Genomic DNA, 18,018 nt, shown 5'->3' with positions numbered 1-18,018 from the left:
TATTGTGAAGCATGTACACGGGACGCGGATGTTTGTAAAGCATGTGGGACTTTCACTGTATTTCCGTGCAGAGGAAGTTATTTTCAATGTACTCACAACCAAACGCATCGCCGTGTGGTAGAACATCCGTTTTCCACGCAAACAACTCGGGTTTGGTCCCCACAATCACCCAGGGCTTTTTTTTATTTTATTTGTATCGTTTTAGCTGTTTCGGCCACGCAGTATTTGATGATTTTCCGCTCATAACCAACGACGCTGACGCGGAGACTGACGCCGAGGCTGTAATTCCAGCGAAACGAGCTCCGCGTTAAAAAAAAAACGAGCAGACGCATATTTTATCTGCGGTATTTTAATGTGCAGCTCTCTTTCGTGACTACGTCACCTTTGGTTTACGTTCGTAGGTTTTGCAAAACTGTTTTGTATGCTTCTGTATATATTATTGATCTCTCAAGCGAAAACCACCTCCCTGTTGTAATGTTGCTCTTACTGTCATCCGTCTAACTCTCGGTATAACTGTTCGTGAAATTTCTAGTAAATAACCCTTCAGCAGAAATGCATAGAATGCATTCAGTCACTACGCAGCTTCGTTAATAAATCATGCAAGATGTGTTTGTCACGGACGTTCAATGAAGTTATGCGTCATTGTCACGTCCTTGCCGAAAAAAATTTCACGCTGAGTGCATTTAGGCTATGGTGTTTTGCTACTGTATACTATTTTTTCTACTGTTTCTTTTTTCCTACAGTATGACGAAATTTATTTAAGACAAAGCATTTAATTTTGCTCATTTTCGAGTTCCTCTATGCTGGGACACTTATAACAAATTGATTTATACGTAATTTCGATATGCTGAGATGATGATTGAAGTGATGAATGAGAACTTCATTAAGGGCCAGTGGTGATATGGTTGAATCATACGCAGGTTTCGGGAACGCTAATCCTACACTGTCATGGTGCGTCAGGCGTGTATTTTTTTTCGGATTAGCACTTGAATTCGGCCACTGCAAAGTGGTCTCCAGCGACGCAGCATGAAGCTACGGTGGCCAGATGTCAGGTTGAAAGAGCGTGTGTTATTATTATTATAATTATTATTATTATTATTATTATTATTATTATTATTATTATTATTATTATTATTATTATTATTATTATTATTATTATTATTATTATTATTATTATTATTATTATTATTATTATTATATTATTAATATTATTACTGCGTTATGGCCATTGGTTTTTATTGGGATTCCGCATTATTTAAGCATTTATTTCGGCACTTGTCATGTAAGACAGTGTCTTTTGCGTCTGCATTCGCTTGAACAAGCGAATCTCAGTTCAACCAGACATTCACGCAACGAAATAACTTGCCTATCCAACTGTCTTCAATGTATCAAGGATTGGCTACATTCGTCGCGTTATTGTTCCTCTATCTCGCAGATTGACAGAATAGAACTCATGGTGAAAAGGGGAGCCGAGCGCACGAGAATTGTTCTGGAAGTCCCCCTGTCAGGTCGCACCTACTCGGTCACGAGTACGGGCTCGGGTAGGCGCACCTTATTCGCCGGGCCAGCGGGTAAATACACCAAGCAACAAGGATTCTTATCGTCATTCGAGGTGAGAAAATGCAGAGTGGTTCTGCTGCTACATGGTCGGAAGCCTACAATTAAGACACTAGTGGTGCATGTTTTACGCGTAATACGAAGCCCAAGTTGATAGTACCCTTTTATAATCTTCTTGGCATTGCGCGTATAATTCACCGTGAAACCAACTTCAAGAAGATTGAAGTTAGCTTATTTTTTGTAAACTGGCTTACTCACCTTATAAAAAAAAATTTTAAACTGTATAACCCCAATTTTGGTTGCAGTGCAGCGTAATTGTAAATAACAATTTACCACGATTGCATATAGTGCGAAATCTGCAGAAACAGCAGAGCTGCTGTTCTTCTGTGTTCTCCTTGTGATTACCGCTTTGTTCGCAACCGAGGCATTTAGGCCATTTTTGGGTGTACCTGGAAAACGGAGCTTCGCCAGCGCTCTCACTTATCCCTCCTCTGATCCAGCGCTACAGCAGCTCTACTTCTGAAAACCGTACGCACATGTCGCGATGCGCACAATTCGGTTTCGTTGGTGTTTGTAGTTAGCAAACGTCCCTGAATGAGCCATACCGGCACATCAATGGCATACCAGTAGCTGTGGTTCTAGAAAAACGTTTGTTTCTTGAAATTACGGTCAGATAGCGTCTATATCTAATGCAGCGCCTACTCACAGCAACTCACTCCGATGGGATACAACACTAAGTATCCAACTCACCGATGACAAATAAACGTTTTATTTTCTCTCTGAAGACAGAAGGCTATCGTCTTTTGACGACCTTTTCCAGCGAAGAACGCAGATACAAGGCCAATTTCTCTTTTTTTTCCGAGGGGGAGAGTACAAACGCATTTTGATCGGTATTTGCTTATATTTACCCCGGACACATCTTTTTTTTTTTTTGCATGATAGCTTTCATCGTGATTTGTCAATAATCATGAAACTTTACGAATTTACCCATCAATGTAGGTTCCCATACCTTATCACAGTGCTGCAATATAAAAACACACACGACACGACCATACACAGAGGAAGAGTTCATCAAGAGGCCCCTTGCAGCCCACGTTTTTTTGTTGTTGCGTTTAGTACCCAAGTGTGTACCAGAATGTCCTACTGGGCACGAGTACTGACCCATAAGCTCGGCTCTCTGTTGTTATAAAATGCCTTCCAGGTTTGCGACCATCTTCTAAGCGGTTGGCAGCAATGGCGCTCAAGTCCAGATTCCTGTCCGTATCTGAAGGACGACGAAGACTACGTGACCTACGAGGATGAAGAGAGCATTCGCAACAAGGTTAGAATATTTTCTCGTACATGCAAAAACACGTAATGTAATATCTACAGATGCTTCCGTGAATGAGGAAACGGCAGGTGTGGGCATCTGCCATCTGCCTGTCGCTTCGCTGGTCATTCACCGTGTGGCTACCCGGTTTCACTCCGGTTTTTGAAGCTCAAGCTTGTGGCTACCATCCTGGTAGACAGAACGCATGGTAGACAGAACGCATGGTAGACAGAACGCATACCATCCTGGCTGTGCAAAAACTTTCGACAGATGAGGGCCGGGTGGTAAAAGCTGGTTCACTGTCGGTAAGCAAAGCTCTTTCAGCGGCTACTCTTTACCAACCTTTCCTGCGGTCACTAGCCTGTTCGAACAGCGACATAAGGGTCTGAGGAAGACAGAGACGACGCCCATTCCGGGCAAGCTCCGACGTTCTGTGTGCAACAATTCATGAACCGAGACGCTGAGCATCCGAGCTAAGCCTCTCTGAGACTCCGCTCCTTCGTCGACACTGGCAGCAACGCCTCCCGTTATTATGGAAGTAACGGTTGAGGGCCACACCATCTCCGCTGAAGAGCTCCAGGCAGGCAATTGGACACCAGTTCTCTATAAAGCCTATGCGTCTCGACCAGCCTGTTCACAGAAACCACTTTCGCAACCCAACGCTACCGTCAAGGAGACCAACCCGAACGCCATGCGCGTCGAAGCAGCTGCAACTGGAAGAGGCAAGACGCCAACCCACCTACCACCTGCTACCAAGGAGACGCGCATCATTGTAAAACGCAGCAAGCAACTGCCGCCACTCCCACCGAACGCTATTCGCGTCGTTGTTCGTCCGCGAGGTCAACTGCGACTCCTAGATGTCCCAACGCCTCGACTCATGAAGGCAGTGCAGGCCGCACTTCAAACCACTCTGCCCGATGATTTCTGCCTGCGCATACACCCCACTAATAATACATTCACGGCAGCTACAACACACTCCGCCGCAGCCGAGCTCCTAAAGACGCTGACTTCACTCACCATTGGTGGCCATGCTTACCCCTGCATGGCTTACGTGGCACCCCCACCAGGAGCTACAAGAGGGGTCATCTCAAACGCCTTTGACGACGAGACGCCAACCCAGCTGTACGAAGACCTGGTCAAACGGAATCCTGAATACTCTATACTCGCAGCCCGACGAATGGGGAAGACGCACTCCATTCTCATCACCTTCGACGCCAATGAGGTGCCACATTCCATTAAATACATGGGAGCCATTCACCGCTGTACTCCATACCGCGGAAGTCCGGATGCTTGTACGAACTGCAGACTACCGGGCCATCGTCACGACGTATGCCCAAGCCCCAAGACTAATCTTTGCCCACGCTGTGGCAGCCAACACTCACCCCAGGAACCTCCTTGCACGCCTAAGTGCATTCTGTGCGAGGGCCCTCATCTTACCGGCACTGGTTCATGCAAAGGACGCAACCTTCACCAGCCACGCAAAACGACAAAGCAACCTCAAACGCAGCGACAAGAACCGGTTCCACACGGGGACAACTTCCCCCAGTTGTCAGCGGGACCCACTCAGCCCAGCCAACTCAGCCAACCCAAGCAAGCCTGGACCGAGCCGCTTAAACAAGATTGGGGCCCTCCCCGTTCGCCCTGCAAGAACGCACTATCATCAACAGTGACTTCCAGTCTGCAAGACGCTCTGGCCAAGTCTCGGGAGGAGGCAGCGGCAGCCAAAGCAGAAGCTCAAGCAGCCCGAGCTGAAGCCGCTGCCCTTCGAGAACACATCGCGAAGCTGGAGACCCAGATAAGTACTCTCGCCACAAGCCATGCCACTCCACCTACCCCAACTCCTACTACATCCCAAACTCCTGCGCACAACCCACCCAACACCTCTAGCATGTCTTTCCCACCCAGCCATGTCAACGCGACATCCTGCTCTGATTCGCTTGAGTTAGATATCGACACGGCATTTCCTCGGCACACAAATCGGGACATTACCCCGCGTCCCTCAACACACAGCTCACTAGCCGATATTCCAACCATGCTTGAGTCTTTTACTGCTCGTTTTGAGGCAAAATTGCAGGAAGGTATCACCAGCATCAATCAGGAATGCACAACGCTCCAAGATGCGGTAATCCGTGTAACAACAGACAATGCAGCACTTAATCATCGTCTTGATGCTTTAGCTCAAACATTAACTGACCGCTACAACAATCTTGAATCACAGCTCAATTTGTTCGCAACATGCCTTGCAAAACGGGATCTCACCCCAAGTAAACGCAAGAAGCCCAAAGCAACTGAAGGGCAAGACAATCCACTCCCTGACGTCACTAACGACTCCCAACCTTGCGCGGCGGCTACGCCCCTTCTCAATTCTCATGATGGCAGCTCTAAACCGTAATCTGACACTCTGGCAGTGGAACTGCCGAGGTTTTGGCCAGAAGCGTCATGTTGTCCACCAACTGCTATCTTGCGCTGCGGGACCCGATATCCTTGCCCTACAAGAACCCTCCAACCCCCTAACCTTACCCGGCTATACTTCTATTACACCCACATCCCCTACACCCTCTCGGGTGGCGTTTCTAATTAATCGCTCAATCACCACCATCTCCCACTGTTTAGCAGTCCAAGACATTGATCACCTCTTAATTGAGCTTGTGCCGCAACATGCCAGAGCTAAAAGCCTCTTCATCCTGAATGTATACAGCAGCCCTAAGTGCTTACAGGGCAACTTCCAGCGCCTCTTTACGCTCGCGAAACGCATAGCCAATAAGTGCCCCCTACTCGTCGTGGGAGATTTCAATGCCCCACATACAGCCTGGGGTTATCCGCGCGACACACCAAAAGGACGTCGGGTGTGGTTAGCAGCGCAGCAAGCCGGCCTCTCACTGCTCACCGATTCTGCCTTTCCGACACGCATAGGGAATAGTGTCTGCAAGGACACTACACCAGATCTCTCGTTCGCACATCGCCTCCCTCATGCCACATGGTGCAACACACAAGAGAATTTGGGTAGTGACCATTACATTATCGAAATTCTCTTAAATATGCAACTACCCCGCAGGGTTCTCAGAGGTTCCACTTTTACCAACTGGGATTTTTTCCGCACTTATAGGGCAACACGCACCCACGCCTCTATCACGGACATCACTGAATGGTCAGAACAACTCCGGAGTGATGTCCGATCCGCAACTCGTCTAGTACGAGAGGACTGCCCAAGCGACACAGTTGACTCTCGTCTCCTACATTTATGGGACGCTAAAACAAGCCTAGAACGACGCTGGCAAAGCCAGCGTTGGAACCGAACTCTTAGACGTCGCCTGGCCCGCCTGAGCAAAGAGATAGAGACCCATGCAGCCACTCTTTCGCGACAGAACTGGGAATCGCTTTGCAACAAATTAGATGGCAATATGAGTATGCCTCAGACTTGGAATTTGTTCCGACACTTAATTGACCCAACTCAGTCAAAGACTACCCAAAGACACAACCTCACCAAACTCCTACATACTTGCGATAAACCTCCACCAGAACTACTACAGGAACTTCGAAATCAGTACTTCCCAACATACCCTGCCGTATTGTATCCCGATTATACAGGTCCTCCTAATGAGCTCCTCGACCAACCCATTACAGTAGCCGAAGTTCAAGCCGAACTACAGAAACTAAACACTTCCTCAGCCCCCGGTCCGGACAATATTCACAACAAAGCACTCCGTAATCTCGACGACCAATCAATTGCCGAGCTTACTGAATACTTTAATGAGTGCTGGCTAAGGGGCATCCTCCCACCACAATGGAAAGAGGCCAAGGTTGTCTTTATACCCAAACCTGGGAAACCTCTCCTTACGTCTAACCTCAGGCCCATATCCCTCACTTCTTGTGTCGGCAAACTCATGGAGCACGTACTCCAAACCAGGCTCTGCCAGTACCTAGAAGGCAAGAATCTCTTGCCTGCTTGCATGTTTGGATTTCGCCCTGGACTTTCCACACAGGACGTTTTCCTACAACTAAAACATCACATTCTTGACTCTCAAACCTGCGATACCAGAGCTATCTTAGGAGTAGATCTAACAAAGGCATTTGACAACGTTGCGCACTCAGCTATTCTAGAGAACCTTATAACCCTGGGAGTCGGCGTAAAGATGTACAACTACGTCCGCGACTTCCTCAGCCACCGCACAGCAACACTTACCTTTGGCGATCACAGCCTGCCAGGCATCACGCTTGGAGCCCGTGGTACGCCCCAGGGAGCAGTCCTCTCACCTATTCTTTTTAACATAGCACTTCTACATCTGCCCCAAAAACTGGGTCAGATCCCCGACATCCACTTCAGCTTCTATGCCGACGACATCACCGTCTGGGCAAACCGTGGTAGTGACGCCGAAATAGAAGAACACTTACAGTTGGCACTAACCACCATCGACACATATGTTCGAGAACGTGGCCTTACCTGCTCCCCTTCCAAATCAGAGCTCTTTCTTTACCGACCGAAGCAGCATGCTTCAGCCATTCCCCCTATCTCTCTCACGCTAGGTGCCCACCCCATCCCACTTGTCTCAAAAATTCGGGTGCTAGGGCTAGTACTCTACTCACATGGCGCACATGGAGAAGTCATCAGGACTCTCCAAACACATGCTCAGCAGACCATTCGGCTGATTCGTCGCATAGCGAACCGTCGGGCTGGCCTACGCGAGCGAAACACGCTTCGCCTCACCCAGGCTTACATCGTCAGCCGCACCACGTATGCCCTCCCATACCTACCTCTCCGACAAAAAGAGAGAGACCGCATTAACGCGCTTCTACGAAGTTGCACAAAAACAGCTCTACGCCTTCCCCCAAGCACATCCAATGACAGACTCTTCAAACTTGGTGTACATAATACATTTGAGGAACTCGCTGAAGCCACCTTTACGGCACAAATATGTCGTCTGTCTAATTCGGTGAGTGGCCGCGCTCTTTTGACCCAATTAGACTTATCCCCAATAACAGAATCACCTGGAAGGGTCCCTCTTTCTTCTAACCTCCGCTCTCACCTAAACGTACCGCCCATTCCCAAGAACATGCATCCTGTGCGCGACGAGAAACGCAGAAAGGCAAGGGCCCGGGCCCTCCAGAGACAATATGGCGAGGACCAGAATGTAGTCTACGTTGACGCAGCGGAATATGCGTCAAGATCCCGCATGGCCCTTGCGGTGGCTGACAATCAGGCAAATCTCCTAACTTCTTGCTCAATTGTCACAAATTCCTCCACAGAGGCAGAAGAGGCAGCCATCGCGCTTGCTCTCATCTCCACACCTGCCACCACTATCATTAGCGACTCGAAATCAGCTATTCTTAACTACGCCAATGGCCTGATATCATGTAGCGCTGCTCGCTTGCTACGCTTCTGGCAGCCTCAGTGCTCCACAACCCTGATCTGGACGCCAGCACATGCCGGCCTCCTTGGCAACGAGGAGGCTCATTCTCTAGCCCGAGGTCTCACATTCCGGGCAGGAGAAATGGAGCCCCCTCCACAGGTCGAGGAGCGCTTGCTCTCTTTTCGTGATATTCTATCGTATTACCGGGAACAACGAAGAATATACGCACCCCCAGCCCCATCCCTAAACATAGCGCAGGCCACACATTGGCGACGCCTACAAACTCGAACTGCTCCATACCCCGTATTACTAAACGCCCGTTACCCAGACCATTTCCCCTCTTCATGCAAACTTTGCGACAAACCAGGAGACTTCCTCCACATCCTCCTCACATGTCCCACCTTCCCACATCCCCCACCTCCGGCTGTGGCAGTGTCATACTGGGAGACCATCATGACCAGCACTTCTGCGTTCGATCAGCGCCGGATCATCTCGTGCGCCATGAAGAGGATCGCACTTCAAGGGCTTTCCTTTGCTTTGTAAGGGTGCCTCCTCACTGCGAGGGTGCACCCACGTGCCATGAGGGGGCTCGGCCCCCACGCTACACAGTGGCAATAAATGTTTCTACCACCAAGCTCTTTCAGCTTCACAAAACTATCGTGCTCTCAACATGTTATTATCGTTAGCTCCGTCTCAGCTCAAGCGCCCAATATTAGGGTGGATGCCAGGTGACTATGAGTTAAGATTGAGTGAACTAGTCTATGCTTTAGCGTGGGCATCACTATATCTCCGAATAGTGCAGGTACTTCCAGTCGTAGAATGCTTCACCGCAATTAGATGTAAAAAATTAGCAACTCACACAGATAAGATGGAATCAGTAACAACGTGGAAAAAATAGAAGCACCCGTATTTTTCATGCAATGCTTATTCAAGCCAGTCCTGTCAGTCACAAGTGACGATCGCTAGATTTTGATGCCGTGTCTCCTCATTAAACTTACTTACACAGTGCTGGTTTGAAGATATCACGCTTCTGTCAGATCTGTGCAGAACACCAAAATATTGCACACTACTTTACGTCGGGTCCACGATATTCAAGTTTTGCACGAGTACCATGTCTGTGTGTTCTTCAAAAATTGTCGTTATTAAAATGCGGTAAGGTATAAGTAATCTCTTAAAAATTGATCTTATCAGGTTATTACGGCAATCTGAAATACGAACTAAAAGCATAATACATGTAGTCCTAACTTATTGCAATACGTATTATTACCAATTTAAATGCGAAGCATTTTTTAGCGAAGTTGGGCGACTCTGAGCGTATCTATTTATCTATATATCTATCTATCTATCTATTTTTCTATCTATCTATTTATCTATCTATCTATCAAGCCGCCTACGACCTTTAGCTCTCCGAGCCGTTTGGATAATGATATCAATACCAAACTTGGTATGGCATAACACGACTGTATGAAAAACATATTTGACAAGTCATAACATGAAAATCATGACATCTATGTCATGAATGTCATGATTTACATTTCATGGTCCTGCAGCTCTTGCGGTGGTTTCGTTCACATGGCATGTTGCAAAACTGGTATAGTATGACACGATTGCATGACGAACACAAGCGACAGACCCTAACATAAATATCATGACATGCGTATCATGTAACAACATGACTACATGCCACGCTTATCATGCACTCGCGGCCGTTTGGCTAGTGTCACATATACCAAATTTACTATTACAGTACGCAAATGAATGACAAAGGTACGTGAATAGTGCAAACATGATAATCATGAGATGCGTGTCATGTAACAACATGACAACAAGGCACGCTCATGATGCGCTTGCAACCGTTTCACAAGCGTCACATATACCAAATTTGGTATTACGGGACGTGAATAGGAAAAGAAGGTATGATACTGGTGCAAACATGATAATCATGGGATGCGTGTCATGATGACTACATGCCACACTCATGATGCGCTCGCGGTCGTTTCGCAAGCTTCACACATGCCGAATTCGGTAATACATGACATCAATGGATGACGAAGGTGTGTGACTGGTGCAAACATGGCAATCAAGAGATTTGTGTCATGTGAGAACATTACTACATGCCGCAGTCCAAGCCACAATACATTTCGACGTGACGCGGTGCGCGTGCTAGCCGGCGTTCATTTCATCGCGTCACGCCGGCGTTGCGACGCCATTCGCCGGTCCTGCCATATACTGGCAGGCGCGCGTCGCGCGGCGTTGCTTTGATGCATGCGCGTTTCAGCGCGTCCGGCGTCTCTCCGTCACGAAAAAGAGGGATACGCAGTGTTGTCTGGGTAATTTATCGGCGCCAAATGCAGCATGTCCATTTCGCACCTGTTGACGTCGGACCGCGCCAACGGACGCTGCTCGCGTGGTCGCGCCTGGCGTCAGACTATAGAGTGCTCGCGTTTTGCTAAGGTAGCGTCACTGTGCCCAGCATGCGTGCGCGTCAACGCTGCATTGAAGTATATCGGGCCCTTCATAATGCACTCACGGCCAGTTGGCTAGCTCCACATATACCAGATTTGGCGTTAAAGGACGTCAATGGATGACAAAAATATATGACTGATGCAAACATGATAATCCTGAGAAGCGGGTCATGTGAGAACATGACAACATACCACGCTCATAGCGTGCTCGCGGTCGTTTCGCTAGCTCCACATATACTACAACTGGTATCACGTGACGTGAATAGATGACGGAGGTAAACGACACATCCACACGTTATAATCATGACAAGAAAGTCATGTGCGGCATCATTTATCTCCACCTCATAACGTCGTGCTGATTTTAAAATGACATATCAACCTTTTTAATTCGCGCTTCACATATCTTCAATTCCCACTGTACGTAGGGCCTGTCAATTTTATAATTTTGTTTTTAAATCTCCGAATGTATTAAAATATCCTTTCAAGATTTAATCTATTCTTCTTTGGCCAATCCCCCAGAACACGTGCGTGTGGGATGGAGTTCTTAGAAATATTTGAATTAGACTGACTTTATTGCGTCATTAACCACAACGTCCGTAAGAAAAACGGCGAGGCTGCTTTCTGTTTCCCTCACTTTATCAAAGCAACACACGAACATAAAACACATAACACGTACTAATGGCAATAAAACATTCCACAACCTATTCAAACAGCCCTGAGCAGTCGCATAAACAAGTCTAGTTCACACTTAACCAAAAGACTCAGACCGGTGAGTTCTACTAGAAGGCGTCGGGGACGTACACGGGGAGCAGACACCCGCACGAGGATGCTGTCGTCGAAGGAACTCGGCGAGGAAGAGGGCGACGCTCACGCGTATGCACCGACACATTAGGTAGGTGTCGAAGACAGGGCCGACGAAGTCAGGCAGTCTTCTTCTCGGACGCGTGGACCAGGGGCCACAGCCAAGGACTCGGGCAAACGCCTGACAGTGGACCTGGTGGCTACGGTGACTTCCCGCTCGCTTCGTGGGCCATCGAAGCTTGAGGTCAAGCGAAGCACCAGTCACCATTGAGTCGACCCATTGAGTCAACCAGCTCAGTCACCAGCTCAGTCACCATTGAGTCAACCACAAGGTGCCTCGGCATCCACTAGACGCAAACGAAGCGACGAAATGTTCTTGTCTAACGCCGCCTTCTCGCAAGCCTTCCTTGCCTCATGCTCTTGTGCACGCACCTCGCGCTTTTCCTGCCTTCATCGGCCTAGTCTTTGGCAACTACCTGTTGCGTGGTGCCTAAATCTGAGCGTCTCCTTGATATTCGCCGAATACCTGTGGTACCGACAATCCCTTGTTTCATCTCCTCTGAGTAGACGGACTCCGCATAAGCTTCAAGCAATCACCGATGAGGCGCTCTCGTGGTGGAACTCCTCACGTGCTTTGCTTTTCAAGGATTTTTTTCTGGGTGGCATCGCGTTGTGTTTCTGTATAGGGTATTTGTTGCGTGTCTATTTTGGTGTGTTGTTTTGATACAGGGAAGCAAACAGAAAAGAATCCTCGCCGTCTTTCTCACGGACGTTGTGGCCAATGATGCAATGAAGTACGTGTAATTCACTTATTCTGAAGAACCCCGTGAGAACGTGCCATAGTTTTTGAAGGCAAAACTAACAAATAAAACGGCTCCGTGTATTCGTACGATATCAATACTTTTTTCCGTTTCGTAACCATCATTGAGTAAGCTCAGACCCCTGAAGACGCCACGAGGAGCAGTTGTGAACATGAAATAGGTTAGCTTGGTGACACCTGTTTGTTCAGGTCCTGTAACTTTTATAAAAGGCATATTCACTGTACACCTGCCCCATCGCTTACCGTTGCGAAATCATTCAATATACAATAATATGCACGCGTATCTTCCCTTGGTGTCCGTTTCCGCGATAGCAGAATGGCACTACCCAAAATCGAACACCACCTATACCATTAGGAACGCCAAAAGAACAAAACCACCTCATCCTAACCCCCCCAACCCCCCCCCCAAAAAAAACCTGAAAGATTCAATTTGAGGACATTGTGGGGAAGTTATGCGCGCCACATTAGATAAGGCGGACGTTCGGGGAAACATGGAAGTCTGGACGCATGAAAAGTCTTCATACATGGGAAATGCCGTTGTAGGCAATGTTTCTACAAGGGGAATGCTGTTGTAGGCAATGTTTCGACAAGTTTTGTTGCTGCTGCTTTCTAAAAGAAGACCATATGGCGAGACGGTGGCTCCTACGACAGGCTATGTTTAAGGATTTTCCGTAACTCCAGGCTAAAGACGTGTATTGTGCAACTGACGAAGATAACCTGATACGAACAGCCATTCTTGGAGACGCAGGTTATAACTTGACGTTCAGAAATAAAAACTCGAGTGCGTCCCATGTTACATTGCACTTGAGGAAGACATTTAGGGCCCAAACATTGGTTGTTTTGACGTGGTATACTTGCTTTTTTTTCGTTTGAATACTCGGATATTCTATAAGTCATGCATGCGTATCTAGTCCTGCTCTGTCCCGATCATCTATTATAATTTCAAAGATGGGAGCAAGTGCATAAGAGCGCGTAAAGTGCATTACTATGGGCTACGTACCAGTTGGTAATCTGCAAGAGAAATTTCATTAGTAGGTGTGCACTCTAAGAAAAACAGATGCCTAGACAGCTGGGCAAGTTTGTTTGGATTCATGGTAAAAAGTAGTAGCGCAAAAAAAACAAGAATGAAGCATAGAAAGAAGGCGTGTTTTGGCATTTCTTCTTGTGTGTCCATTTTTTTCACGCTGCTCGCTACTAAAAAAGACACTGTATGCGTTAGTCTTTTCGGTGAGCCTTGATTTTCCACAAATATGACTCTCTTGAAGCCGACTCATCAACTCTGTTTTGGGTGCCACTACTCTCCGACAAAAGCATGTTAATCTCCAAAAAGAGTCGGTCTGTCTTCTAAAAGACAGACAGGAGTGAAAAAGGAGAAAAGGTACCTTACTTCTTCTTTAGGTAGGGAAGCTTTCTGATCAGCGTGAAATAGTTTGATCCTAACGGAGTTATTCTGCCCACAACAAAGGCGTTATACTTGGGTTTTTATTAAAAGTTCGCCATAAGGTGTATTTCTGTTTTATTAAGCTGATAAGTGCCTTAATTAAATTCGTCAAGTACATCGTAGTTGAAAGTTAACGTATAATGTTGAAGAAAGCATGCCGATGTCGCTAGCATCTAGAAATGTGCCGTAATTTAATGCGTCCATTGTGATAAGTTATCAATCATTGGCGTCACACCTCTTGCTACATCGCAGGCAAGCATGATCATCGGTCGCAAGTTCAGAGGCGCGGTTGTCAGGAGCGTCGACCTGGACGACTGCAATTCAAAATGCACGGGAAAGTCCAACCTGGTCAAAATGCTTCGCTCTAGCTTTGACACAGCAGCGCCTGACAAGGACTACCCTTACAATCCACCAACGGCCTCATGGTGGGACGAGGACATTTTCAAACTGATGCCCACCACCGCCCCGCCTCCGAAGGAGACAACGACAAAACCACCTGAGGTGCCGACGCGGACTCACAACAAAGAGCCAGCGAGCACGATGATTCCTACAACAGGCCAGTCAGTGGCGTCATCTATTACGGTACCTGCCTCGAATGACCCGCGAATGATTCCGAGTACAACCGAGAAGGTGCCGCCTGCCGTAAGAACCAGCACGCCCACTATCGGTGAAGAAGTGACAGCAAAAACTGCTCAATTGCCTTCAAAATCATCGACTCTGGCAGCTACGGAGGCAGTGACATCATCCGTTACGGCACCTGCTTCGAAAGACCCAGGAATGGTGCCCAGTACACCAGAGAAGGTGCCACCTGCCATAAAAACCACCGACACCACTATCGAAGAAGAAGTGACAGTGACACCTGCTCAATTGCCTTCAACATTGTCGACTCTCGCGGCTACAGAGGCAGCGTCGTCATTCGTTACAGCCCCTGCCTCAGAAGACCCGCGAATGGGGCCTGGTACAACCATGAACGTGCCGCGTGCCATAAAAACCACCACGCCCGCTATCAGTGAAGAAGTGACAGTGACACCTGCTCAGTTGCCTTCAAAATCGTCGACTCTCGCGGTTAAAGAGGCAGCATCGTCAACCGTATCAGTACCTTCCTCGAATGGCCCGCGAATGGTGCCGAGTACAACCGAGAAGGTGCCGCCTGCCGTGAAAACCAGCACGCCCGCTATCGATGAAGAAGTGACAATGACACCTGCTCAGTTGCCTTCAGAGTTATCGACTCTTGCAGCTACAGAGGCAGCGACGAAAAAGAGTACCGATGAGATCTGTAGAGAAGACAATGAAAATGCCCTGATGCCGCACGAGTCCGATTGCACCAAATACTATCACTGCGCGAATTCCAAACCACACCTCCAGAAGTGTGCCCGGGGAACTGTATTCGACATTGAGCGGCAGATATGCAACTGGCCGGCGATGACAAACCGACCCGAATGCAAGGAATGGAAGGAAAATAGGAGGAAAAGAATGGCAGGGAGGTTAACCAGCCTTTAGGCTGCCAGTTTGCTACCCTGCGCATGGGAGGAGGATGGGGGCGAGGAAAGATAGAGAGCAGAGAGAAATAAACCCAGCACATTTGGCAGCACACGTGCACACGCAAGCTTTCTTGATGGGCTAAAGCGCATGAGTGACTGCCTTGTAAACGACACTCAAGCTACTTTGCGAAATCTTGCCCTTTCGTTTTTTTTTAATAAACCGTGTTAGGTCACTGTTACATTCGTTGCACATTTGTACAAGCCGTAGTATTCTTCCAAGCCATTAAGTGGAATGGCTAGGACTCACCAGTACAGTAGGTGACAAATTACTCCAGTTGTCCTCATTCGAATTTTTTTTCATTAAACACAAGAAAATGCGGAGTCGATTTTCAAAATCTTTCATCTAGCAGCTAGAGTACTAACCGAAAGTAAATATGGTTATGTCCAACATTATATTCGGGAAGATTCAATCCCCTGCCCCAGCAGCCCACCATTACAGTAAACTACGAGCCGTGACCGCTTGATCTGTGAAAACAGATTTCGTAAAACACTGCATCTGTTCAAGCACAACACAGCCTCTACAAACGATAGGTCGGCGAACTCACTCATGTCTCAACTCACTCGAACTCACTTATACTAAGATCGAGCCATTAATCTGAGTGATTGCGAGCAAGTAATATCGTAATGAGTCTGACTCCCAGTAAATCCAGTAGAATAAAATTTTTCTGAGCGTGAGTCTTAGTCAGTAAGGCTAAGTAAACTTTTGGTAAACCTGAGTCCGAGTAAGTCCAAAGTGAGATATTGTTACGGAGCTCGCAAACACACGGAAGAGAGGAATGAGCGTATTTCCTATATTTACATGCCAAAGTGACGCTTCAGAGCTGCCAGTCTCTCGCGCGGCGAGTCCACTTCTTTTTCATCGAACTGTTGTCCACGACGGTAGAGCCATGCCCACTGCCTCGTAATATCACCCCCGGCGAACAAAGCGCCGTCACGGCGCCCCTAAGTCAATCAGGACTGGCAGTATAGTAGGGCTTTAGGCGCGACACATGAACAACATCAGTAGATGGTGTAGCAGAGGATGAGTGCGGTTGAACGGGAGTGATGAGGTAGTCGACGTCGGTGACCTTGCGGAGAACTTTGTAGGGTCCTGTGTATCGTGGGAGGAGCTTCTCGCACAAACCTTCACGTCGATACGGCGTCCAGAGTAGGACAAGAGAGTCATCAGGGTAGTCAACGTCGCGGTGCGAGTCATCGTAGCGGACTTTTTGTGCGGCCTGAGAAGCACTGAGCCGAGTGTGCGCGATTTGGCGAGCGACGCGGGCTCGAGAAGCAGCGTCCTGCGCATACACCGTTGGTTGGATAGTAGCAGAAGGAAGGAGTGTGTCGAATGGCAACGCAGGGTTGCAGCCGTACAAAAGAAAGAATGGAGAGTAGCCGGCGGTGTCATGTCTTGACGAATTATATGCAAATGTAACGTAGGGGAGCATTGCGTCCCAGTCACGGTGGTCAGCAGAGACGTACATAGACAACATGTCTGTAAGAGTTCGGTTGAGACGCTCCGTGAGACCGTTAGTCTGGGGATGGTAGGCAGTAGTAAGGTGATGTTCGGTAGAGCAGCTCCGGAGGATTTCGTCGATAACTTTTGCGAGGAAGCAGCGGCCCCGATCCGTCAAAAGCTGGCGCGGAGCTCCATGCCGCAGAATGACGTCATTTAGGAGAAAGTCTGCGACGTCTGTAGCGCAGCTAGTTGGCAATGCACGAGTTATCGCGTATCTGGTCGCACAGTCGGTTGCGACAGCGATCCACTTGTTGCCTGACACGGACGTCGGGAAAGGTCCGAGCAAGTCGAGGCCGATGCGGAAGAATGGTTCCGGGGGAATGTCGATAGGTTGGAGCAGGCCAGCCGGACGGAGAGCAGGACGTTTCCGACGCTGGCAGCGCTCGCAAGCAGCGACATAACGGCGCACAAATTTATACATGCCAGGCCAAAAGAACCGTTGCCGCACGCGGTGATAGGTGCGTGAAAAACCCAGGTGTCCCGCCGTCGGTGCGTCATGCAGATGTTGAAGAATAGTGGCACGCATGTGTTGGGGAATAACTAACAAATATTCCGGGCCATCAGACTTCATGTTGCGACGATACAGAATGTCGTTGCGAAGGACATATTGACGGAGAGAAGGGTCGGAATGTCCTGAAGATACTCGCTGAATGACCTTCTTGAGGGTTGCGTCCCGGCGCTGCTCTGTGCCGATGTCGTGCAAATCAGATATGGCGAGCACACAAGAATCGCCTTCATGGACAGCGAGGCTAGCAGGGTCCACCGGATAACGCGAGAGACAATCAGCATCTTGGTGCAACCTGCCCGACTTATAAATTACGTCGAAGTTATACTCCTGGAGACGTAGAGCCCAGCGACCTAGGCGACCAGTTGGGTCCTTGAGCGACGACAGCCAACACAGAGCGTGGTGGTCCGTAATAACTGAAAACTCGCGGCCATACAAGTAGGGGCGAAATTTCGCTACAGCCCAGACCAACGCAAGACACTCGCGCTCTGTTATCGAATAGTTTCGCTCAGATGTGGAGAGAAGGCGGCTGGCATACGCAATAACACGCGTTTGGCCTCCCTGGTGTTGAGCGAGGACGGCGCCGATTCCGTGAGCACTGGCGTCTGTGCGTACTTCAGTCGTCGCAGACGGGTCAAAGTGAGCCAGTATTGGTGGTGAAATGAGCAGGTCGATCAGCGTGGAAAACGCAGCTGCTTGGTCTTGGCCCCACGAGAAGGGCACGTTCTTT

The 18,018-nt window shown here is 48.4% G+C and overlaps 1 protein-coding gene across 2 annotated transcripts in view; it reads left to right on the top strand.

Moving 5' to 3' along the window:
- The window catches only part of LOC119183008 (uncharacterized), a 31,460-nt gene extending 15,999 nt beyond the window's left edge, over positions 1–15,461 (top strand). For both annotated transcript variants that reach the window (XM_075884668.1, XM_075884667.1), the window contains 3 exons: positions 1,436–1,612; positions 2,759–2,878; positions 13,994–15,461. In XM_075884668.1, coding sequence (XP_075740783.1) covers positions 1,436–1,612; positions 2,759–2,878; positions 13,994–15,241 — 1,545 coding nt within the window. In that variant the 3' untranslated portion in view covers positions 15,242–15,461. The remainder of the gene's footprint in view (positions 1–1,435; positions 1,613–2,758; positions 2,879–13,993) is intronic.
- The last annotated feature ends 2,557 nt before the right edge of the window (positions 15,462–18,018 follow it).

Source organism: Rhipicephalus microplus, unplaced genomic scaffold (assembly GCF_043290135.1).
Source record: "Rhipicephalus microplus isolate Deutch F79 unplaced genomic scaffold, USDA_Rmic scaffold_42, whole genome shotgun sequence".
Taxonomy (NCBI): Eukaryota; Metazoa; Arthropoda; class Arachnida; order Ixodida; family Ixodidae; genus Rhipicephalus; species Rhipicephalus microplus.
This window is presented reverse-complemented; position numbering and strand designations above follow the sequence as displayed.